This window comes from Dipodomys ordii, unplaced genomic scaffold, assembly GCF_000151885.1.
Source record: "Dipodomys ordii isolate 6190 unplaced genomic scaffold, Dord_2.0 Scaffold27, whole genome shotgun sequence".
Classification (NCBI taxonomy): domain Eukaryota; kingdom Metazoa; phylum Chordata; class Mammalia; order Rodentia; family Heteromyidae; genus Dipodomys; species Dipodomys ordii.
This window is the reverse complement of record NW_012267243.1, coordinates 19,077,457-19,102,946: the sequence shown is the minus strand read 5'-3', so window position 1 is coordinate 19,102,946 and position 25,490 is coordinate 19,077,457. Positions and strand designations below refer to the sequence as shown.

Below are 25,490 nucleotides of genomic sequence, written 5' to 3'. Positions count from 1 at the left end.
GGCCCTTCTCTGTTGCACCTGCTGTTGGCTCGGGGTGGGGGGAGGCCAGGTCCACGGTGACAGGACAGAGGCTCCCGCGTCTGCCCGCGGGAGGGAGGGAGGGAGTGGCCGCCCGGCTCTGGGCCTGGGTCACCCTCGCGGGGCTCCTCCCTGGGGCGCAGGGACCCACGGGCTGGGGGGTGGGAGCAGACCGGGCACGCGGGCAGAGTTGATGCGGAAGGGGCCAGTGCCTTGCTCTGTCCTGAGACTGGGACCCTCCCCGGGAACCCTCCAGGGCACCGTGCTGCCTGTGGCCACCCGGAGCCCCCTTTTTGCACAGTGGCAGTGGGAAACAGAGACTGTTCACTTTGGGGTTGTTTATGAATTGACAGGTGAGAGGCCACACAGATGCCCAGCTAGGGGCATCGGGGCTTCTGCTGGCCCTTGTGCTCCGATTTTCCCCCTCGGTAACCAGCTTTTCTCCCAGGAGAACAAAGGGTCTGTGGAGATCATGAGGAAGGACCTGAATGACGCGCGGGACCTGCACGGCCAGGCCGAGTCAGCCGCCGCTGTGTGGAAGGCGAGTGGGGGGGGGCGTGGGCTTGTGTCACCTGGATGCAGCCAACAGACCAGGCAGCAAAACGGGGTACCCACCATCCTGGTTGACTGGAGTAGGAGCTTTTGGACGCCAGGGTATTTTTCTAGTGTATTTATGGGCTTTTCTCCAAATAGAATCTAACCAAAAGTGGGCAGGGATCTTCACATTTTATATTGGGCGACTTGCAATGCTAACTCTTTTATACATAGTGCTTTGTAGTACTTTTGGGGGGGGGGAAGCGACAGTACTGGGGTTTGAATTTGCCAAGCTAATTAGGCAAGTGCTCTACCACTTGAATCATTCCTACCGTGTACTTTTTTTTTTGACACTCTAAGGGAAACAAGACAAAACTTCCTTTTCTAGGGTCCTTGTCTGGGTTGAGAATGGTATAAAGTAGATTAACAGGAAAACAGTACTTGCTCATTAGCTCTAGTTTATGTGGCACACAAGTCCTTATGAGAAAATAGACCCAAAGATGCAGTTAAATTCCAATCATTGTATACTGAATTAGGCAAAGAGTTGTGTGTTGAGCTGACTGCTGGTGTCTCGTGCTATAATCCTAGCTACTCAGAAGGCTGAGATATGAAGGTCTGATTCAAAGCCAACCTAGGCAGAAAAGTCTGAGAGCCATCTCCAATTACCCAACCAAAAACCCAGCCTGGTGTAGCTCCAGCGGTAGAATGCTAGCTGAGAGCAAAACAGCTGAGTTAGAGGTCGGCCCTAAGCTCACACCCTGATGCTGGAAATACAAAAGCAAACATATTTGAAAAACAACTAAGTTATGTCGGGAGGCACAGAAGACAGTTATTTTGATAAGGTCTATGCAAAGTCAGCCTTATTTCTCTCCTCAGTGATAAGAACATCAACTCTTTTGGTACGAGCAGGAATACATTGGTTTGTGTTGCTGTAACAAAAACACACAAGACTGAATGCTGTATAAAGAAAGTGGGTTTCTTACCTTGGAGTTGTGGAGTCTGAAAGTCAGGGTCCAGTGTCTCCATCTGTCTAGCTTCTGGTAGCATATGTTGACTACACTGGGAGACCAGAGAGACCTAGGGACCAGCCTTACTCTTTCTCTGACAGTTTACCTTCTTGGGAATCAGCCAGGATCTTGTAGCATTCATTCTTCTAGTATAACCTAACTCTTTCTAGAGATAGTTTGGGCTCTTAAAGGCCACACAACCTTAGCCTTGTTGCGCTAGGGCTAAGCTCCAGCCCAGAAACCTTGAGGGACCATAAAAGAGGGCACCTTTCACATAGGGGTTTCATTCTTGCTTTAAGAAATAGCAAGGATCAAGCCAGCGCCGGTGGCTCACGCCTGTAATCCTAGCTACTCAGGAGGCTGAGATCTGAGGATCGCGGTTCAAAGCCAGCCCGGGCAGGAGAGACCGTGAGACTCCTATCTCCAATAAACCACTAGAAAACCGGAAGTGGCGCTGTAGCTCAAGTGGTAGAGCGCTCGCCTTGAGCTGAAGAGCTGAGGGACAGCGCCCAGGCCCAGAGTTCAAGCCCCACAACCGCCAAAAAAAAAAGAAATAGCAAGGATCAGATCTTCTTAAACCTACTATTTTTGTTTTAATGGCCTTTGTTTTAGAATACTCAGGCCATGTTTTGGGGCTATCAAACTCATAACTTTATTTTTCTTTTTTCCCTTTTAAATTTTATTGTAAAGATGCTGTACAGAGGGGTTACAGTTACATGAGTAAAGTGATGAGTACGTTTCTTGCTGAACATTGCCTATAACTCTTGAAAGCAGACAGGGTTCTCTTCCCACCTAACAGCAGTGGTAGCAGGGACTGTGGTTCAGGGTGTCCGCAAGGCCCAAGGATACGGTTTTTTGTTTCCTCCCCCGCAGGGACATGTGATGGACCGCAGGAAGAAGGCCCTGACTGATTATAAGAAGCTGCGGGCTTTCTTTGCTGAGGAGGAAGAGCACTTTCTGCAAGAGGCTGAGAAGGATGAGGGCATCCCGGACGATGAGCGTGCCGACCCTGCTGAGCGGTTCCGGTGCCTGCTTCAGGCTGTGTCAGAGCTGGAGAAGAAGCACCGAAACCTGGGCCTCAGCATGCTGCTGCAGGTACCGGGCCACGGGCAGGGTGCACTCCGCACCACCGTCCTCGGGGCCGGGAAGCAAACGTCCTGGGTAGGGAGTCATGTCGGACGAGGCCCTATAGCACAGCCTGCCTTCTGCCTGCGTGCCTCTGGGGCTGGATTTCGAAATGGGTGAGTGGTTGAGGCAGACATTGCAAACGGATCCTGAGGTGAGGAAGTTACAGAGTATTCCCGGTCTTCACCTGGGATGGGATACGTAACTACGTAACCCCGAGCGAGGGCACTCGCGGGGCCCCGCGCCGCCTGGCTTCTCAGGACAGGAGACACCAGACCCCTCCTGGGCTCAGCTCTCCCCACCCTTTGCCCAAGACGCGCATCAGCTTGTTAGGGCTCTCTGCGCGCCACACACACACCAGCACCTCCCTGTCAGCAAGGCGCCCCTCCACCCCCACACGCACCAGCCAGCTCAGCCGTCCACGGGAGTCACGTGTGGTGCGGTGCGGCCCTGAGCATGGAGCACAGGCCTGGGTTTGCGTCCGAGGTGCCTGGTCGCCTGTGTTCTGGGTTGGTTATGCCGAGGGCCGGAGCTAGCTCTGCCTCTCGCCCTCTGTCTCACTGTCTCTTTCCTGCTCTCTGTCTCCATCTCTTCTCACCGTCTTTATGTCCCTCTCACACCATGTCTGTGTGTCTGTCTCTGCCTCTGGTTCTGTGTGTCTGTTTCCCTTTCTCCCCTATTTCTGTATGTCTCTGTGTCTGATGTCTTCCTGTCTCTTCTCCCCTGCAGTGATGATGCTGAGCAGCAGGCGGGTCCCCAGTGGAGCACAGGAAGGACCGCCTTCTACAGCTGGCCTGCAGCAGCCCCGCCGCACCCCTCGGGCCTCTGCCCAGCATCGCCCTCCACACTGGACAGATGCTCATCTCCGTCAGCACCGACAGCGCGTAGGCCGGAGGAAGTGTCGCAGGTGCCCCTGCCTTTGGTCATCCACGTAGCTCAGTGTTGTTTTCATGTTCCCTGAAGTGTGAATGTATTCCAGGCTAGTCCTAGGACTCCCTCCCCAGTGTGTCCAGCCTTCCTCAAACCCGTGTACCGAGGTCCCGGCATTGTCATTGTTGAGGGCTTAGTAGTCACCGGTGTCAAAAGAACCAAACCGCATGCCTTTCCATGGTGCCCAGGCCAAGGCTTGCTTGTGGGACCTCCCTCCATGGGTAGGAAATCTGGAGCACACCAGCCAAGGTCACATTAGGCACTGGGAAAGGTGAAGTGCATGGGGCCCAGGATGCAGTTTTAACCTGGCCTTATGGGGAAGAGAAAATGCAACATTCTCCACCGTCGTGAGCGGCGTCCCGTCCTTTGGAGATTTGCTCTGCTGCGTGCTCAGAGCTCGTCCGCCGGCCGCCCGCCCGCCCCCTTTCTTCCTGGCTTGTGCCTGGGTAGTCTCTGCTCCTCCTTGCCTCGTCGGGGGAGGGGCTCTCTTCCCCAGCACCGGAGGGAGGGGTGCCCCCCCCAGCTCTCGCCACTCTGGTGCTTCACCTTGCTGTATCTTTGGCTTCTCCTCGCTTCATGTTCTCCAGTAAGTGAATTTCACAAAATCCGTGATGTAGCCGTAGTGTGGTTGCCTGCAGCATCGTTGTGTGTAGATTATCTAGTCCAAGGGATGAAAGTCAGCACAGGTGGTCAGAAACGAGTTCAGGGATCATAGATGCAGGCATGTTTGACTCACTGTTTCAGGGATAACACCTCAGTGGGTGACAGTTTTCTCCAGGACCCCCCTGGCCTTGAGTGAGGACTGAGTCTGACCTGCCCCCACCCTGTGGTCCGGGGTCTTAGTGCTGAATAAAGTGGGTTTGGCCAGCCCGTGTGCTTCATGCCCTTCCTTTGGTGTCTCTGTCCTCGTCTTTTACCCTGCCTCTGGCCCATTTCCAGCATTAATGTTAAAAAGTTCTCAGTGATGCCTTGTTAAAACATGGTAAAGAGTCTTTGCTTGGGACCACTGAGACAGGTGTGGTGGCCGCTTGCCCGTGGCCCGTGGTCAGCGGACAGTGTGGGCTTACCTCCAAACACAGCCTGAATAAGTGGGGATTTGCCAGAGATGAAGATGATTGAGACGTCAGAAGTCGGGTCTCTAGATGACCCACCAATAGAATCTCTACTGCAGGCAAGACGGGGTGGAAGGCATCCTTTGGGGACAGCGGAGGAGGAGGGACCCCGGCAGATGTATTAAGAGGATGAGAAGTTCCCTGTGCCTGGCAAGGGTGAGCTGCAGCCATCAGACCAGGAGCGGCGTGAACAGAGACGCAGCTGGAAGCGGAGCAGCTCTGGCTTCCCACTGAGTGTTTCTGACAAAATATGACCTCCGAAATCAGAAAGGCTTAGGTGGGTTGGAGGTCAAAGTCAGAAGTCTGTGTCAGTTCTAAGTCGGCTGTATGCCATTCTACAGGTGGCAGACCTAAGGGGTGTACGTCAGACTCTGAGAGGCTGTTTTCTTGGAACCTGTGATTGGCATGCCCTGTGGATCTCAATAGTGGCTAAGGAAAGCCCTCGTAAATACCTCTGTAGCTCCTGAGGTGTGTGTTGAGCACTCAGGAGCCCTGTCCCTGTGACTCCAGCCAGGTCCAGGAGGCCCTGTGTGTATCCCAGGCCTCTGCCTGCTGGCTGCTGGAGTGATCTCCACTTCAACCCAGGTAGTGAGCGGTAGCAGCCTCTACCGTGCTGTTTCCAGGGTTCAAATGTATAGCCTGATGAAGTGTGGCGAGGCCTTAGTATTTTCCTATGCTGGCAGCCAGCACTGACCTCCCCGTGGATCTGGCTCCAGTGGAAGAGCGCTGGCCCTTTCCCCTGCTCAGAGCCCTCCTGCCCCTCCCCTTCCTCACTGCAGAGCCGTCAGCCCTCCCCCGGGAACTGGCCAGCCTTGTCCTCACCCATTGCACCATGGGAAGAATTGACATTCTCTGCTAAATCATGTTTAGTGGCAGCCTCTAGTGTCTGCTGCGGCCTGCTTGCCGGTTCATGGGTGACCCTTCTCATTGCGTCCTCACACGGTAGGAGGGTTGAGGGGCCTCCCTGGGAGCCCTTTGGTAAAGAAGCTCATCTTACTTGTGAGTCCTTGTCCTTGTGATGGCATCATTTTCTTCCTAATACCATCACAGGGAAAGGAGGAAGAAGTCAGACATTCAATTAAAGCAGAAGCCAAAAGGCCGAGAATCCCAGAGAGAGATGCTCCAATTTATTAGATCTTTGAGAAACAAAAAACGACGTGCTCCTAGGAGTGAGTGGCCTTGGGAAGGTAGAGATAGAAAATGCCTTCTCCCAGCCTTACTGCCGAGTGCGTTACCCGGCAGGTTTTGCCAGATTTTAAAGTCAGTGACTCAAGAACCCAGCAATTCCATTCTGGTGTTTTCTGAAGAAATCCTCTTCAGTGCACAAGGTTACGGTACATCCTGTGTAGTTCCACTGTTGGAAGTGGTGGTATACAGGAGCAGACATGTACACCCTGTGCTGGAGAGGTGGAAGGTAAATGGGAGGAGACCATGGGGTAGGTCACCCCTCTGGGAAGGATAAACTCCTGACACAGCTGCATAGCGGGACTGCAGGGTGCCATGTAATGTAGACACAGGGCTACAGTTACACCTGCATACACAGCAGTCCATGTTTCAAAAAGCCACCTTCAAAGTGAATGGAATCCTATAGGCTGATTGCCAAATGGCACGAGAAATGAGGAAGAAGACTCAGAGCTGAGGGCATGTGTTGGCTCAGAACAAGAAGGAAACAGGCCTGCAGTAGAAGCGCCCTACCTCGGGCCTTCCTTTGCTTGTCTGTAGGAAGCCAAGTTCTAGGTCAGTTTAAGTCTGACCTAGTTTGGAGTTTCTGCAGTAGCACCTTACCAGATCTTGGGGAGTAGAGCTAGTGAAAAGAGCTTTCAGCGTTTTGGGAACAGTGAAATGGTGAGCATACTGGAACAGGTTTGTGCCCAGTCCAGTAGATTCACAATGAATGCAATGACCTCTTAGCATCCACAGGAACTGGTTTTAAGAGCAAACTCTGCCCTCAAGTACGTATTTAAAATGTCATTATTATTTGCATGTAACCTGTACACATCTTTAGTTTTGATCATCTCTAGAATACTAATATCTAATGCAATGTAACTGCTGTTTAAATCGCTTTATATTGTTTAGAGAACAATGACAAGAGAAAAGCCTGTATGTGTTCATTACAGATGAATTTTTCTCCAAATATTTTTGACTTATGCTTGGTTGAATCCACAGATGAGGAAGACCCTATAGACACAAAGTGAATGTGAATATGACTTTAGTTATTCTAACATGCAAAGGCCAGTAGGTCCTTGAAAAATCCAGTAGGGCTCTGTGGGAGTTCCCCTCAACCTGCAAGCTGCAGGTAAGCTTGTTCTCAGCTCCTTTGGGGACTTGGTTAGGCTCTGCTCTCTACACCGCATTCCCTTCTATTCTTTAAAGCAGGCAGCTATGCTTGAGACCCATGAAGTAGCTCTGAAGCCCCTGCCCTCTGCCTCCTCCTGAGGTGTGCGAATGGCAAAGCAGCGTCGTAGATAGGTCAGTCCAAAGACCAGCTCTGGCACCTGGCTAGAGCATTCTCAAAGGAAGGTTAGTGCCTGGAAGAGGCACTGCCTCTCGTGTGGAAGGTCATAAAACAACCAAGGAGCACCTGGAATGGCGTCCTCAAGGGTGCTTGAACAAAGGATGCTTGTTGCACCTTTGTTTTACATAGTAGTTAATGGGGATGCTAGGGCAGGTAATTCCTTTTCTTAAGAGATTGTGACTCTTGTAGAGATGGGTAATTGAAAAGACACAGATTCTTAGAAGCTCTGTTGTTTCTGTGTTTCTGAAAAGATAGTGTTTTGTCCTTTGAATGGTATCTCTGATAGTAGATGGATTACACTGATCATCCTAGCTTAGGATTCTGAGCCAGCCCAGGCCAAAAATATGCGAGATTCCTACTCTAAATAACCAGAAAAAGAAAGAGCAGGACCCTGGTTGCTCACGCCTGTAATCCTAGCCACTCAGGAGGGTGAGATATGAAACCAGTCTGCAGGTGAGTCTTTGAGACTTATCTCCAAGTAACCACCAAAAAAAGCCTGAAGTTGAGCTGTGGCTCAAGTGGTAGAGTGCTATCCTCGAGAAGCTCCGTCAGGGACAGCACCCAGGGCCTGAGTGTCCTGGTGGCCGCTTTGCCTCTGCCCCGCGGCCGTTGGAGGTGTACACCCCAGGGTGAATCCCCGGCCAGGCCTGGGCTTAGCTCCCGTGCATCCTATCTGGAGAGCTGTGTTGAAGGGGTTCAGCGTGGGCCTGGATGGCCCTCTTGGCGCTTGTGCTGCTCTCTGGCCACGGGCAGGGCAGGCGCTTGCCTTTGGTCCAGACCGGCCCAAGTGTTGGGGGAGGCCTGGTGGAGGGACTCAGCACAGAGATGGACTGTCTGGTTCATTCGGCATCTTACAAATTAGAAATGGTGGTCGCCGCAGGATGAACGCCGGTCCTGGACGCGTCTCCTGGTGATTTTGCCACCAGCAGCATTCCAGAGGTAGAGAGTCAGGGACAGAGCCCAGGCCTTGAGATCAGGCCCCAGGACCAGCACCAAAACCAAAACAATAATAATAAAACCAAAAAACAAACACTGGGCAACTTTTTTTTTTTTGGCCAGTCCTAGGGCTTGAACTCAGGGCCTGGGCACTGTCCCTGAGCTTCTTTGGCTCAAGGCTAGCACTCTACCACTTACCACTTGAGCCACAGGGCCACTCACTTCTGGCTTTTTCTGTGTATGTGGTATTGAGGAATCGAACCCAGGGCTTCATGCATGCTAGGTGAGCACTCTACCACTGAGCCACATTCCCAGCCCTCTTGGCAACTCTTGAAAATGTAATAACTTACTATTGGCGAGAGCTGACATGCAGTACATGAGGCCTCTGGAGCCTTTTCATTTTATAAACAGAAGTTTCTGTTCCCTTCACCCTGACCCCAACTTTCCACATATAATTAAAACAAAGGCTTGACAGAACTTGGTGAAGATACATACTCAATAAAAGGTTTGCATCCAGAACACATCAGAAATTTTTTTTTTTTTTTTGGTCCAGTCGTGGGGCCTGAATGCTGGGCCTGGGTGCTGTCCCTCAGCTCTTCAGCTCAAGGCTAGCGCTCTACCACTTGAGCCACAGTGCCACTTCCGGCTTTTTTCTTTTTACTTATGTGGTGCTGAGGAATCGAACCCAGGGCCTCGAGCATGCAAGGCAAGTGCTCTACCACTGAGCCACCTTCCCAGCCCCAGAAATTCTTTATAATCCAGTCACACAGAACTCCAGCCACCAGAGAAACGGGCGTGTGCAGAGGGTGGCTTGAGCATCCAGTCAGCACAGTCAGGCATCTATGAGGTAAGCCAGGATAGAAAGGTAGCTCTAAATGCAGGCATGACCATGTATCCCTGAAGCTAAATGGACTGATTCCAAATTAAGAACAAGGAGTGAAAAGCAAAAGAAAATAGAGGATTCTGAGGGTGGGGGGTGGGGGACAGGCCTCAGATTCCAACAGATTTTGAGGAAACATTTAACAAGGAGACACCTGGTTGGTTGATGGTGTTGCTACAATATGCAACGACCGACCCCCGCTTGGCTGGGTGCCAGTAGCTCATGCCCACAATCCCAGCTGCTCAGGAGGCTGAGATCTGAGGGTTGCAGTTTGACACCAACCCCAGCAGGAATGTCTGTGAGACTCTTATTGCTATTAAACTATCTCTCCCTACCTCCCCCCCCCCAAAAAAAAATGCTGGAAGTGGCACGGTGGCTCGAGTGCTTAGAGCATGAGCCTTGAGCAAAAGAAGCTCAGGGACAGCGCCCAGGCCCTGAATTCAAGCACCAGGACCAGCACACACACGAAACGTTGTAGATAACTGTCACACTTAATAAAAGGGAGGAAGAAAATTAAGTATCTATCCATCTCTACCTACCTACCTATACAATACTATGGAGATGACAAGGCTGGCTGATTCTAATCTCCCTCTAGTACTTTAAAGTCCTAGTCTTTCTCCAAAGTGCAATGCAAGGGTCCCTGGCACCCTACTAACTAACCACATTGGGTCATCTGGAGCATGAGCCGGGAATGCTAGAAGTTCCGCTGTTGTGTTTGAGGAAGTTCTACTCCAGCACAGGCCAGGTCTGCTATCCAGGAAGGGTTTCTCATTCAGCCAGCGCTGGTGCCTGCCCCACAAGGACGCTGCCGCGGACGGCATCCTACTGGAAGATAAAAAACTTCAAATGCAATGTAGGAATAACTCCTAGGACAGGATCACCTGCTGGAAAGGATAAAGTCATCTCTGTAAGAGAGAAGTTAGGGGGATTTTAAATGGAGAGACAGAGCAGATGGCGGCCGGTGCTGGAGGCTGGTATGGAGGGACTTCTGCAGGCCAAAGAGGAGCGCGGAGAGGAGCCCAGGACGCACCTGCTTCACAGCCTCCAGGAGAAACCACCCGATGACAACCCGACTTCAGGAAGGAGCCAGGGCTCCGCAGGACTCCCAGGGGCCCACCCCCCTGGCCTTCACTCCAGCGGGAGGAGGTGTGAGGCTCTGCCATCCGGTAACCACCAGCCCGGGAGCCCTGGACAGATGACATCTTCCCAGAACTTGTGGACTAGCCACCTCTGTCCTCGCTCAGCGCCCTTCACCCAGACTTTCTATCTGACTGCCCTCTGCCCTCAGCCACGGGGAGGGAAGGAAGTGTTTCTGGTAGTGGAGAGTCATCCTCTTGCTCTTATATTCTAGATTCTTCTCTGTTCACTTCTGTGCTCACTGCCAACTGCTGGTATGGCATCTGTCTGAAGACTGAACTTAGACCTGTGCCAAGGGCAAGGCTAGGAATTCTGGGATCTCTGGCTTGGCCTCGGCTGGCCTCTTGAGGGGAAGGAGGGAGAGAGCACTTTGAGGTGGAACAGATTCCAGGAGGGAAGAGGGGAAGGGGAGGGGTCGTGAAGGAGGTGGAGGGGGGGGAGGAGGACGGGGAGGAGGAGGATGTAAAGGGGGGGAAGAAGCCGAGGCAGGAGGCAGGAGAGGGGGGCTGGCATTTATGTGTAACTGTGTCCCACACAGACTGCATGTTTTACACACGCCTCCAACATGCATCAGAACAACCCTACAGTGGACGTAGTTTCACTCCTGGGGAAGGCCATAGCGAGAACTACAAAGTGAGACTCACACGACAGAGTATTACTTTCCCGCAGGCCTGGAGACGGGAAGTGTGAGGTTGGTACGGCAGGGCTGGTTTTTTCTGGGGGGGGGGGGGGGGTTTCAGGCTCCTTGGCCAGAGACAGCGCCTTGGAACCCTCGCAAGATCTGTCCTCTGTGTCCGTGTCCTGACCTCTGTGGTGAGAGTCCACCTCAAATTCATTTACCTTGTTTTCTTCCTTAAAGGACCCATCTCAATATACAGCCATATTCAGAACTCCTGGGGGTTAGGACTTTAGTGTGTGCATTTTGGGTCAGGGCACAATTCAGCCCAATGTATGGCCAGGATTTGTTTTTAATTTTTATTTTATTTTTTGAACTTGGCGTCTGAGCCCTGTCCCTTAGCTTTTTTGCTCAAGGCTGGCATTCTGCCACTTGAACCACACCTTCACTTCCAGCTTTTTGCTGGCGAATTTGAGATAGGAGTTTCATGGACTTTTCTGCCTGGGCTGGCTTTGAACTTTGATCATCATATTGCTCCTCCTGAGTAGCTAGGATTATAGGCATGAGCCACCAGCCTGGCCTGCGGCCACGATTTTACACAGAAGGTAGTGAGTGCGAGCGGGAGGCAGACGGGAGAAGGTGCTGCTCCCTGCCAGGCACCCCGGGGGGCCCCAGGGGCAGTGAGGGCCCGGCCCGTGGGGAGCCTGTGTCTTCCTGGGTCTCTCTGGCCACGGGGCAGAGCGTCAGGGGGCTAGGATCGTGGGTCCAGAGGCAGAAAAATGGCCGTAGGGGGCCAGAAAAGGACAGTCCGGAGAATTTGTAAATGAGGGAAGCCTGGGTGGCGTTGTAGAAGGCAACCTCGCCCGCGTCACAGTCCAGGCGAACCCCGACCTGCAGGAAGGGCTCAGGAGGACGGAGGCGGGTCCTGGGGTAGGAGAGAGCCCGGAATCTCCTCCTGTAAAACTCTACTGCCCAGAGACCGTGCCGGGGAGACTTGGGGATTCTCCCTTCCCGGCCCAAACTCTCCAGACATACCCCCAGAATCCAGGCCCCCCTGCTCCCCACCTCAATTTCCCAGTAGTATTTTCCTGCCCAGAATCTCTCCTGGGCCAGGACGCAGGGGTCCTGGTCAAACCTGCGGGGGTTAGGAGGCAGATCCTGCTCAAAGAGCAGCCGCGTCACACTCTTCTGATCCGCAGACACCATGAGCTTGGGGTTCGCAGTGTCAGGGTCCAGGGATGGGCTCACTGTGGAAAGATTGGAGCGTCAGGCCTGGTGCGGCCACACGGGTGGCAGAACCCAAAGCCTGACAGGCGCCTAGCATCAAGATCTGAGGATTGAAGTTCAAAGCCAGCCCAGGCAGACTAATCGACTCTTCTTTCTAATAAGCCAGCAAAATTCTGGAATTGGAGTTGTGGCTTAAGTAGTAGCATGCCAGCCTTGAGCAAAATAAGCCATGCAATGAGATATGTTACTGAGTGCAAGCCCCAGTGCTAGCACGCGTGCACACGCGCGCGCGCACACACACACACACACGAAAATAGGTATTCTCATTTAAAAACATCTGAAGTTTCCCAACACATGGAAAACCATAGGCATTTGAGGAAATGGGAATGTCAATTACACTATAGACATGAGTCATCATACTATATGATACGTACATATCACGTACAATTATGGTAGGTACCATGTATATGTAGTTTTTTTTTTTTTTTTGCTGTTGTTGGTTGTGGGGCTTGAGCTACAGCACCACTTCTAGTTTTCTAGTGGTCAATTGGAGATAAGAGTTTCACGGACTTTCCTGCCTAGGTTGGCTTCAAACTACAATCCTCAGATCTCAGCCTCCTGAGTAGCTAGGGTTATAGGTATGAGCCACCAATGCCTGGCTCATGTATATGTAGTTACATATTCACTGAAAATCATTTAACTTACCAAAAGTTGCCAAAAAGGGGCTGGGAAGGTGGCTCAGTGGTAGAGCGCTTGCCTTGCATGCATGAGGTCCTGGGTTCGATTCCTCAGCACCACATAAGCAAAAAGAAAAAAGCCGCAAGTGGCGCTGTGGCTAAAGTGGTAGAGCGCTAGCCTTGAGCTGAAGAGCTGAGGGACAGCGCTCAGGCCCAGAGTTCAGGCCCCATGACCGGACCAAAAAAAAAAAAAAAGTTGCCAAAAAATTGTGTTGAAAACACATACAGCATCTTCCATAAACATAGTGAAGTCATCAAACCCAAAAGCTTACTATTGACACAATACTAGTGACTCTCGTACACCCACTGAGCTCACTCTGATTTGCCAAGTGTCCTTCCCAGTGCCCCCTGCCTTTTTCAAGCTTTGTCTTTCCTGCTCCCTTTCCAAGCAGCTCTTCTCGATGCTTCATGCCCACACGCTTGTGTCCACACTGGACAGCCCCCGACATGTCTACCACGCGTAACAGTACCCTCTGGTCTCCTCACACCCCTGTGGTCTCTTCCACATGCAGGACGGTGTCTGTTACAGCCTCTCCCCGCCTTCCCTTCCAAGTCTTAGAAATACAGAAGAACTAAAGTCTTCCAGAGAAGCTAAAATTTGGCTTTTACTAGGGTGTGGCATTTGATACCACATCAGTGCTGTCTGCAATAGACAACTAACTCATCCACTCACATGAGCACACATGCTTGTGCCCTACATGAACACACAAACACTCGTGCACATATACATACACACAAAGAGGCATGCGCTCACATCTACCCCTGCACACATGTATGCACAAACATCCATGCACACATACAACTCATGAACTGCACTTGAACACACTCAGATATATGCACACATTCATGTGCACACATGCACATACAGATGGCAAAGATTTACACATGGGCCCAATGTATGGACAACTGTGTGCAGAAACACACCTGCATCTAACTCACGCGTACACACAGACATATACATGCTCACACGTGTGTGCACACGAGATGAGCATCGGAAAGCCAGCGAGGTTCTCGATTCGTCTCCTTGTGCCGCTAACACATCTGTCTTCTTCTGTCCCCTTGAGTCTCTCTGGACTGTTCCTTTTCCTCTTTCTCTTCCTTTTCTCTTTCACCCTGAGGTTTGAGTTCGCATCTCTCCTTTTCTCTCCATCATTCAAGAGTACACGATGGGCCGAGGCCAGATCCGCATGCCGTGCCCACCCTTTTCCCTTTCAGAGCAGCTCTTGTTTCTCGGCCCCAGCGGCGGCCGCTGCCCGCTCAGCCTGTCTTCGCGGTCCCCCGTGGAGTCCGCTGCCCGCTCAGCCTGTCTTCGAGGCCCCCCGTGGAGTCCGCTGCCCGCTCAGCCTGTCTTCGAGGCCCCCCGTGGAGTCCGCTGCCCACTCAGCCTGTCTTCGCGGTCCCCCGTGGAGGCCGCTGCCCGCTCAGCCTGTCTTCGAGAGGCCCCCCGTGGAGGCCGCTGCCCGCTCAGCCTGTCTTCGAGGCCCCCCATGGAGGCCGCTGCCCACTCAGCCTGTCTTCGAGGCCCCCCGTGGAGGCCGCTGCCCGCTCAGCCTGTCTTCGCGGTCCCCCGTGGAGTCCGCTGCCCGCTCAGCCTGTCTTCGCGGTCCCCCGTGGAGGCCGCTGCCCGCTCACCCTGCTGGATGCACAGCCCCCGCAGAGCACTGGATCAGGAGAGCGGGCCCCATCACAGCGCTGCCGGTTCACCAGGTTGCCTTTTCCATAACTGGCAACGACACGTAAAGATGTGATGTGTGGAGTTCCGCCCAGACTCCGCAGCCGGCACCCTCAAGGCTAGAGCTTTGCTCAGGTTTGAACCTAGGTTGAAGATGTTCCCAGTGTTCGTCATTGGAAGTCTGGTCCTCAGAATGGGGGTGCTGCCAGCTGTTGGGACTTGTTGGCGATGGGGCCTCTTCAGTGTGTAGTTAATCAGGACATCAGCCCAGGGAGGTAGTGGACTCCCCCAGGTCCCTGGCTGGCTACCGGGGCTTGTTATAAAGAGGGAGCCTCGTACGCATCCTGCCACACGCCGTGTGTCGTGAAGAGACCCTCTCAGAGGCTGACCCAGCCAGGCCAGCTGGCCATGACCCTTTCCAACCAAGAGTTAGATCAACCTCTTAAAAAACACATCACCCAGCTTCAGATATTTGGTTATAGTCATGGGAAAAGCACAAGCATGGGGTTGGAACTGAGATGTGGGAAGCCAACCAGCCTGCCCAGAATTATCTAGTGAAGAATAACCAGCCAACAGATCTCTCGGAGGTGATAGGTTCTCACTGGATGGCTGGAAAGGGGGTCATTCTCCCCGCCAGTCCCCCCGTCTTTAAGGGTAAAGGCAGTCTCTGCGTGCTGGGGTGGGGGGCTGGCCTCCCGGCCTGTCGTTTGAGGGGGCGGACCTCATGGCGGACCACACTCACCATGCAGTGGCTCAGCCTCCGCTTCGCTGGGCCTGGGTCCCTGCTGCTGATCCTTTGCTCCTTGCTCTGCCTCCTCCCCCAGCCATGTTCTGTGCTCTCTCTGGCGTTTTTTAAAGAGACAGACGACTCCAGCTATGACAAGTCCCAGTGAGATGCAGGTGAAGGGCAGCACTAGTCTCCATTCCATAAAGAGATGCCTGGAGAAGGGGGCTAAGGCAGCAGGAGGAGCAGGTGAGACAGCGTCTTTCACACTACAAGATTGACAGCTTGAAAGACATGGTGTTTACAAACCAGTCTGAAAGGTTCATGAACGCACAGACATTTGAATAGATAGGGTACTATGGTACCATACATATTCTGAATGTTTATGTCCCATCTCCACAATTCACATACTGAAATCCTAACCCATGAGATGGGGATTGGGAAGTGGGCCTTTGAACATGATATAGTCATGTGGGGTGGAGCCTCAAGCCTAGCATTGGAGCCCTTATAAAAGGGGTCTCAGAGAGCTCCTTGTTAGGGTGTAGTGAAAAGTGCTATCTATGACCAGGAAGCAGCTCCCACCAGACACAGTACCTGCTGCCCTTTACCTAGACTCTGACCTGCATCCAGGGCTGCTGTTTGTGGTTTAATCGCCACCCAGACCCAAGTACGTGTTACAGCATCAATCAGAATGGAAGAGGACAATTGTGCATGTATAGAGAGAGAATATAATGATTATATATCTACTAGATATCTACTTATAAAGAGAGACAATGAAATATTAAACTGTGATGATTTGGGTAAAGGATGCATAAACTTCTCTATTATTTCTACAAGTTATCTGTAAGGTTGACATCATTCCGAGTAACACTTCTAATAGGGCAGGGTACTGTAGCTCACGCCTGTAACCCTAGCTATTCAGGAGGCTGAGATCTGAGGACCACAGTTTGAAGCCAGCTTGGGCAGAAAAGCTGCTGAGACTCTTATCTCCAGTTAATCAGCAAAAAGCTGGAAGTGAAGATGTGGCTCAAGTGGTAGAGCATGAGCCTTGAGTGGAAACACCAGGGGAGAGAGCAGGCCCTGAGTTCAAGGCCCAGGACTGGCACAAACAACAACAGCAGTGAACGCTTAATGGAAATTTAGTCGATAAATGACTAAATAAACTGTGCTTCGTTTAGACAGTGAAATATTATTCAGCCATCAAAAGAATGATCTTTCAGGCCATCAAGGCGGGAGCTGAGTGCTGGTGGTTTGCGTCAGTCATCCTAGCTACTCAGGAGAATGAGATCTGAGGATCACAGTTCAAAGCCAGTCCAGGCAGAAAAGTCCCTATGACATGCTTGTGTGTGTGTGTGTGTGTGTGTGTGTGTCTAGTCGTGGGGCCTGAACTCTGGGCCTGGGCGCTGTCCCTCAGCTCTTCAGCTCAAGGCTAGTGTGCTACCACTTGCGCCATAGCACCACTTCCGGCTTTTTTTTTCCTGCTTATGTGGCGGCTGAGGAATCGAACCCAGGGCCTCATGCATTCAAGGCAAGTGCTCTACCACTGAGCCACCTTCCCAGCTCCCCATGACATTCTTATCTCGAATGAACCACTCAAAAACTGGAAGTGGTGCTGTGGCTCAACGTGTTAGAGCTCTAGCCTTGAGCAAAAGAGCCTAGGACAGTGTCCAGACCCGAGTTCAAAGCCACATGACTGACAAAAACAAACAACCTCCCCCCCTAATCTACTGCATATTTTTAAGAGCAAAATAAATCCAGAAAAATGAATACTGAAGCATACCTTGTCTTGTTCCTACAGCACAAGAAAGGTCATGTCTCTGGCCCTTATCTTTGACATAGCTCAGGAATCAATATCCAGACTGTGTCACCGAGTCCCCAGCAGGGCTGTGGACAGGGCCAGCTGACCAGACCCGGCTGCCCCGGGCAGTACAAGCCCCTCCCGCGTCCCCGGGGTGCAGGGCCGTGGGCATGGCGCGCAGTGATTGTGAAGACAGAATGGCACAGAATACTCACAGGGCAGGCGCCTCGCAGCTACTTTACTCTCAGAGAGGAGAGGGTTGGAGATGGAGCAGGTCAGACCGTCTATAGCCCTGTCCTGGGGGGCTACACTGGACACCACGCCGAAGAGGCCTGTGGCGGCTGAGACGGAGACGCGGATCACAGCAGGCAGCGTCTGTCCTCTGAGGTCCCTCCACTCCACCCGGGGCTCTGGGTACCAGCCTGCTGAGCTGCACGTTGCCCAGATGCCTTGGTCCTGTTTGTCAATCACTTGGATTTGAGGGGCTGCGCCCAGCCCTGTGGAAAGACATCAATCAGCTCAAATCTTTGTAGCCACAGCCTCTTCCATTTAAAAGAAAGCTTAAAGAGTTTTAGTAGGTGCTAATAGTGTGTGTGTGTGTGTGTGTGTGTGTGTGTGTGTGTGCACGCACACATCAGTCCTGGAGCTTGAACTCAGGGACTGGGCACAGTCCTGAGCTTTAGTGCTCAAGGCTAGTGCTCTAGCCACAGCTCTGCTTCTGGCTTTTTGCTGGTTATTTTGAGATAAGAGTTTCACAGACTTTCCTGCCCAGGCAGGTTTTGAACTGTGATCTTCAGATCTCAGCCTCCTGAGTAGCTAGGATGACAGGCATGAGCCACCGGTGCCCAGTGTAGTACTAACAAATTTTCACCAACTGTGTATCATGTCTACTGCAGGACCTTATTATCTAGATGAAAAGAAACAAAACAAATCAGAAAAGGACCAGGAAGACAGATTGAATTTCCTCTCCTATACTAATTGACCAGGATCTGTATGACCAAAGACCAAGCTCTGAGTCATTTAGGAAAACTTCTCTGTACACCCCTCACTTTCTCTCTTCTCCCCCATATTCTTTCCGTGTTTTCTCCTTTCCCTCTCTGGGTCTCTGCCCCTGCCTCTCTGTACACCCCTCACTTTCTCTCTTCTCCCCCATATTCTTTCCGTGTTTTCTCCTTTCCCTCTCTGGGTCTCTGCCCCTGCCTCTCTGTTTCTTTTGCTTTTTCTGCTTCTCTAGCCTTCCATCTGTTTTCATTTGTCTTTGTCTTCTTTCCATGTTTTCTTTGTCTCATTCATTATTCTTTGTCTTTCTTTCACTCTTTTTTTGTTTCTCTCTACCTCTGTCTTTCCAATTCTCTGATCTGGTTGTCTGTCTGTCTTGCTCTGTTTCTCTATTTCTTTGTCTCTGTTTATCTGTCTGTCTGTCTCTGTCTCTTCCTTTTCCTCCCCATAGACTCTTTCCAGATGTAATAGAGGGAGGAAGATGAGCAGGCAGTAGTGCATTGGGAAGTGCATTTTGGGGGAGACACGCAAGGTGCAGAGCTTGTGGGAAGTTGGGTCTCCAGCTTTAGAGCTGTGGGCCATGAGGCCCCGAGGTGCAGACTGGGGTTGGTGTGGTGAGGGCCGAAGCCCTGGGTGACAGGGAGAGCTCTGGGTGGCGGGAGGGCCGCGCTCCTCACCTGCCACCTTCAGCCACAGGGTGGCATGGCTGTAGGACGTGTGCTCCTTGAAAAGGCAGTGGTAGGTCCCATTGTCAAACGTGGTGACGTTGTGTATCCTCAGGGCGGCCACACCCCAGTCCAGGCCGCTCACGAGCGCCGTCCTCCCCCGGTACTCCACCATCTGCTCTTCCTGGGCGTCCCTCCCGCCCACACGCACGTGCACGGCTGGCGTGGGCTGCTCCCGGTACCACCTCAGCTCCATGCCCTGGGCGCTGATGCTGGGGGCGAGGCTGCACGGAAGCTCTGTGTCCTCCCCCACAATCGCCAGGAGGGGGTCTTGGGGTGCAAGGACGTAGAAGTCCGCTTTCCCTGTGATAGATGGAGCCGAAGGACCTGTGTTAGGCCACGCGTCTTTGTCTTGGGGGGGTGAAGGTTCTCCAAGCCTGAGGAGCCTCAGCTCAGCTCAGCCCTGGGCATGTCCCTTCTCGGCTGGGCACCGCCCCAGGGGCAGGGGTGGGGCTGACCTACCATGGCCAGTGGGCAGCATCTGCAGGAAGAGGAGCATGACGAAGCCTGGCAGAGAGCCATCTCCACGGGCTGGCTTTGCCATTCCTATTGGAAACACAAGCCACACGGAGGGGACATGCCTCAGAAGGCACGAGAGGAGTGAAGGAAAAATGACCTTGACAGAGAGAAGCCACTCACTGACGCTGCCGTCGCGCTACTGACCACAGTAAGAGGACAGCCTTCCACCGGGCGCCATCCTGTTCCCCGTACCCTTGGCTGGGATGGGGTTTGTTTTCTAGCCTGCTCACGTAAGGGTTTTCACCCTGTCTCCAGGCTTTACAGTTATGAAACACCAGTGTGCTAGGGAGACAAGCCAAGCTGTGGAAAACAGAACCACACCAACAGCGGCCCTTCGGGTGCACTGCTTTCCTGGAAGAATTGTTACAACACGGAGTGTGGAGGGGGCCAGTCCCGCCCGGACCGCACTCAGATGGGCGTGCGGAGACGCTCAGCAAACACATTGGCAGTGTTGTCTGTTTGCTGTTAGCTGGGGGGCCTCCCGGACACAGCATCACGTGACTGGTATCGATGTTGGCAAAGGGTTTTGCCTTCATTGGATCTTCCCTCCTGGAAAGCCTGTGGGGTCTCCCTGCCTCGGGAGCATGAAGAGAGAGGAGAGCGCGCTAAAACACCAGGGATTTTTGTGAAAGTAGAGCACACGCACCTCACTTGAGTCCGGAGGCCAGCTTCCAGGAGAACGCCGGTGGCTTACGTCCGTGCACCTTCCTGGCAGGGCATCTCCAGGTGGCTATGTGGGAAGGGAAACTAGAAACCCAGCTCTCTGGGTTTACAGATGCCTTCTTGCTTGCAAAAATAACCAATTCTGACCTTCTGGCAGGTGTAACAGAAAAAAAGTCTCCTGAGAGGTGTGGCCCACATTGCTGGGGGCCGCAGATAACGCTGCTGGGAGGAGAGATAGGGGAGGAGAGTAGGTGTGGTGTCCTGGGCGGGCGGCAGCAGGGCTGGTTTGGAGCCTTGAGGTTCCAAGGAGGGTGGCAGGCTGAGCCCCGCCGAACACAGATGCGGAGGGAGTCAGACTGAGAACCCCTCAGTCAGCCAACCTGGGTCCAGTTCCTTTCAGAACGGTGTTAGGGTAGTGTGGACTTTGCCCTTTCCTTTCCCCTGCGACTCGGGTCTGAGGAGTCTTCTCCTGGAAGCCTCTGTCGGTTCTTAGAACCACCACTTGTTTCTCTGCATCCAGTGCCGGTCCTGGGGCCTGAACTCAGAGCCTGGGTGCTGTCCCTGAGCTCTTCTGCCCAAGGTTAGAGCGCTACCACTTGTGCTCCTCTTCCAGCTTTTTGGTACCTGGATGTAAGCATCTCATTTACCCTCTGGCGTGGGCTAACTTCAAGCAGCCATCCTCAGTCTCAGCCTCCTGAGGTGCTAGGCTGAGGTGAGCAGTTGGTGGCTGGCCCATTTTTCTCTCTTACTGACTCAAAGCTTTGGGTATCTTCGTGGACAGTGAAGTGTTTCATTTAATTTAGCAGAGAGTATAGGATTCCTGGGGTTCTACTCTGCTCAGAGCTGTTGAGAAAATACAAGCTCCAAATCCTCCCTGCACTCCTCCTCATGAGAGGTATCCCTTTGATAAGCAAGTAATTCCCTCCCCCTACGTTTCTTTTTACATAAATGTAAGAATTATGGTGGCTTGTCTTCATCATCCTGTGAACTGCTTTAACTTGGCTCCACATAAAACTCAACTCACACATCCTTAGGTGTCAGGAAAGGAGGATTTAGGTTTTACCAATCTGGAGCCAGGACCTGTATAATCATGATAGGAATAAATAAAATATAAATAAAAATAAACTAGGTTGGACTCCAGTGGCTTATGCTTGTAATCTTAGCTATTCAAGAGAATGATAGGGGGCTGGGAAGGTGGCTCAGTGGTAGAGCGCTCACCTTGCATGCCTGAGGCCCTGGGTTCGATTCCTCAGCACCACATAAGCAAAAAGATAAAACAGCCGGAAGTGGCACTGTGGCTCAAGTGGTAGAGCGCTAGCCTTGAGCTGAAGAGCTGAGGGACAGCGCCCAGGCCCAGAGTTCAGGCCCCATGACCGGACCCAAAAAAAAAAAAAAAGAGAATGATAGATCTGAGGATTGAGGTTTGAAGCCAGTCTGGACAAAAACCCCGTGAGACCTTCACCTCCAGTTAGCTAGCAAAAAGCTTGAGTGGAGGTATGGTTCAAGTGATAGAAGGCCAGATTTAAGCAAATAAGCCAAGAGAGAGATTGAGAGCCTGAGTTCAAGCCACAGCATTGGCACAACAAGAAAAATAAATATAACCTGAGCCAAGTACCAGTAGCTGCCTGTAATCCTAGCTACTCAGGAGGCTGAGATCTGAGGATTGTGGTTCAAAGGCAGCTCAGGCAGGAGCTGGAAATGGAACCGTGGCTCAAGTGGCAGAGTGCTAGCCTTAAAAAACAAAGCTCAGGGACACCAGTTCCTGAGTTCAACCACAGGTCCAGTACAAAAACAAGGCAAAACTAGAACCACCATAGGATCCAGCAATCCCACTCTTGGATATGTCTGTGTGTTCAAAGGAAGGGAAAGCTGGGTGCAGGTAGCTCACACCAGTAATCCTAGCTACTCAGGTGGCTGAGATCTGATTGTGGTTCAAAGCCAGCCTGGGCAGGAGACTCCATGAGCCTCTTAGCTGCAATAAACTACTCAAAAAAGCCAGAAGTGGTGCTGTGGCTCAAGTTGTAGAACACTTGTCCTGAGCAGAAGAAGCTCAGGGACAGCCCCGGCTCCGAGATCAAGCTCTAGGACCAGCAGAAAAATGAAAAGGAAGTCAAGTCATTGTGTCAGGGACATTTCCTCCCACTCATCACAGCAGCACTCACCGCTGCCTAGTTGTCCACCAGTGGGTGGGTGAATTGCTAAAGACTACATGGTGCATGTGACAACGGAATGCTAATCTGCCTCAGAGAACAGTGCAATCCTGCAACAAAATAAACGAAGCCAGAGGACATTGTGTCAGGTAAGAAATCCGGTGCAGAAAGAAAAGTGCCCCATGTCTTGACACAGGTTGACGCTACGGAAGTGGGGAGTAAAATGGCTACCACGCTGTAGGAATAGAAGGGGGTGGGAGGTGGGAGGGGAGAGGTTGATCAGGAGCGAGACATCCTGGTGCACGATGGTTCAGTGCATCACTACTGATTATAGTGAATGATTTTGTACTGCCTATCTCAAAAAAGAAAGGGCACTGAATGTTTTCACCATAGAAGTATGAAAAATGTTTGAGTATTTCACAATGTGTGCATGAATGAAAGCATCCCATACGTGCGTACCCCGTAAGTATGCATAATTTTTTATGTTCTGATCAAACTGTAAATTTAAATAAAAACATAGACGGCTCATAAGATGAGTAAACTGGGTAGCATAGGAAGGGTGAGTGCTGTAAGTCCTATGCATTAGGAAGCCGTCTGAAGGAGCCGAGAAGCTTCCAGACAGTGGGTGGTCCTCACGAAGCAGTCGCTCATGCGTGGCACAGCCGCTCTTGCTGGAAGCAAGAACGCCCAGAGACGTCAACTGCCATTGTGTCTCAGGCATGATTTTAATATTCAAAGGTGGAGTCTTTAACTCCTGTTTCTTGCAGAAGAAGAAGGAAATGCTTTTCTCTCTTTACTTTCTCCTGTTCCTCACACCAGCGCCTGGCCTGTCTGGGAGTTTTATTGTAGGGCTCTGAGCTACTTTAAAATCAGCTAAAGGTGCTAACTGCCAAACCCTGGGACTGTCTTAAATGTTGCTGAATTGTGTACTCTAACATGGTTCATGTATGCCTGGTTCCCGTGGCTCAATCTATAAACCTAGCGACTCGGGAGGCTGAGATCTGAGGATTAGGGTTCAAAGTTGCCCACAATGAAAAGTCCATGAGATTCTTTTTTGTTTTTTTCTTTGTTGGTTGTGGGGCTGAGCTCTGGGCCTGGGTGCTGAGCCACCTTCCCAGCCCACCCATGAGATTCTTTTTTTTGGTCGGTCGTGGGGCCTGAACTCTGGGCCTGGGCGCTGTCCCTCAGCTCTTCAGCTCAAGGCGAGTGCTCTACCACTTGAGCCACAGCACCACTTTCGGCTTTTTTCTTTTTGCTTATGTGGTGCTGAGGAATCGAACCCAGGGCCTCGAGCATGCAAGGCAAATGCTCTACCACTGAGCCACCTTCCCAGCCCACCCATGAGATTCTTGTCATCAATTAACTATCAAAAAAAAGAAAGAAAAAGGAAGCCGTAAATGGAGCTGTGGATCAAATGGTAGAACACCAGAAAAGCCAAGGGAAAACCCCCAGGCCTTGAGTTTAACACACAGGCATGCAGTCGCACACGTAAACACATGCACTGATTTTATGCTAGTGAATTTAACTGCAATTTAATAAAGTAAAAATGGAAAATAAGAAAAAAAGTGAAGAAATAAGACACAAATACCCTTTTACAGCTAAAGTAAGTTTAAAATATCTTCAAGTGGAATGTTTAGCTCTTGGCGCCCTCTGCCGGAATACTCAGGTAAGCACACGTGGTGCTCCGGGCCTTGGGACCAAGCTAAGCTCCCTGTCCTCCTCCCCCCCCCATTCATCCACCTGTCTCTGCTGCCAGGCCCCAAGAAGGTTCTCTTCTCTCCAAGTTTCTTCAAGACCCTCTGTAAACAGCTCATCAATTTCCCGTAATTCCTCTTTCTGTCCTACTCGTGGGCAGGACCTGGGAGACAGATGGAAGACCAAACCACTGTCCTCCGCTTCTCCCCTATCACTGCGTGGACTTCTTATTTTCCGTGGGCTTGGGGTGGTGTGCACAGAGCTCCTGGGTGAGATGACATGCACACAGATGAACAGTAGCCTGTCTGTGTCTCTCTAGGCTTTCCCCACCTGTGCGCATGGCCAGGCTAACAGTAGCTTGCAGCACCCGTCACTGGGTGTTTTGAGTTCCTGGGTGTAAAATCGCTGTACTTTTCTCAGCAACGGGTGAGGTGTTCTGTGCACAAGGCCAGAGGAGCCCTGACAGGCCGAGCTGCCCACAGGCGCCGCCTGCTTACCTCTCCAGACTTCTCGGCACGGTCACCTGTTTCCTGCTTGGGAAAGGCTTTCATGGCCCGCACAGTGATGCGAGCCACTGAAGACTCTGGGCTGGTCCTACCTAACCACACAAGAGGAAGGGCCGGCTCCTGGGAGGAGTGCGGACCACCACAGCTGGAGACAGAAGGGCTTTATGACAAGATGGGAGAAGGAAAAGGAAAGACGGACAGAATTACACTGGAAAGAACGAGGATAAGTCACACGGGTAGAGCCATTGTGAGTCCACTGAGGGAAATTGTTGATAGGCCTTCAGGCTTTTGGAAATCCACTCAAAATTTTAAAGCTACTTCCAGAGGGGGACCCACAAGCCCATAATCCTAGCTATTTAAAAAGTTTAAAAAACAATTCCATTCACAAAAGCCTGACAAATTAAGCCCTAACAAGGTGCAAGTGGCTCACATCTGTAATCCTAGCTACTCAGGAGGCTGAGATCTGAGGTCTGAGATTGGAAGCCAGCTGTGTAGGAAAGTCTGAGATTCTTATCTCAAATTAACCACAAAACAACAACAGCAAAAACTGGAATTGGAAGTCAGGGCCTGTGGCTCAAGCCTGTTAATCCCTAGCTATTCAGGAGGCTGAGGACTGCTGTTCGAAGCCAGTTGGGGTAGGAAAGTCTGTGAAACTCTTATTTCAAATTAATCATAGAGAAAACTGGAAGTGGAGCTATGGACTTAAGGTGGTAGAGTACTAGTTTTGAACAAAAGGAGCTCAATGAGTGTGTCCAGGATCTGAGCTCAAGCCCCAGGATGGCAAACAACAACAAAACAACAACAAACAGAAATAAACAAAACTTTAAGTGGAGCTGTGGTTCTAGTGGTAGAGCACTAGCCTTAGGCACAAAAGTGCAGGAACTGAGCCTAGAGATCAAGCCCCAGGACTGGCACAAAAAATAAAAATAAAAACCTAGGAATGAATCTAACTAAAGAAGTAAAAAAACATCCAAAATAAACTCTACTGAACACTGAAGGAAATCCTAGAAATTGGAAGGATTGGAGAGAACTTTCATGTTCACAGACGGACCTTTTCATGTTCACAGACTACGTAAATCAAGCTACAGATTTAATGCAATCCCTATCAAAATCCCAATGTCATTCTTCACAGAAATAGAAAAATCAACCCTAAACCTTTTTTTTGGTCGGTGGTGGGGCCTGAACTCTGGGCCTGGGCGCTGTCCCTCAGCTCTTCAGCTCAAGGCTAGCGCTCTACCACTTGAGCCACAGCGCCACTTCCGGCT

The 25,490-nt window shown here is 51.6% G+C and overlaps 2 protein-coding genes across 2 annotated transcripts in view; one reads left to right on the top strand and one right to left on the bottom strand.

The window, feature by feature from the left end:
• Positions 1 to 3,886, top strand: part of Rnf187 (ring finger protein 187) — an 8,219-nt gene extending 4,333 nt beyond the window's left edge. The window contains exons 3-5 of the mRNA XM_013015571.1: positions 455 to 559; positions 2,433 to 2,654; positions 3,414 to 3,886. Coding sequence (XP_012871025.1) covers positions 455 to 559; positions 2,433 to 2,654; positions 3,414 to 3,416 — 330 coding nt within the window. The 3' untranslated portion in view covers positions 3,417 to 3,886. The remainder of the gene's footprint in view (positions 1 to 454; positions 560 to 2,432; positions 2,655 to 3,413) is intronic.
• Positions 3,887 to 17,034: 13,148 nt separating this feature from the next.
• Btnl10 (butyrophilin-like 10) lies at positions 17,035 to 19,884 on the bottom strand. Its single transcript, XM_013015570.1, has 4 exons — positions 19,858 to 19,884; positions 19,155 to 19,238; positions 18,645 to 18,995; positions 17,035 to 17,465 (listed from the first exon to the last, which is right to left on the bottom strand). Exons 2-4 carry the CDS (start codon positions 19,234 to 19,236, stop codon positions 17,035 to 17,037), a joined length of 864 nt encoding a protein of 287 aa, XP_012871024.1. The 5' UTR covers positions 19,237 to 19,238; positions 19,858 to 19,884.
• Between the last annotated feature and the right edge of the window lie 5,606 nt (positions 19,885 to 25,490).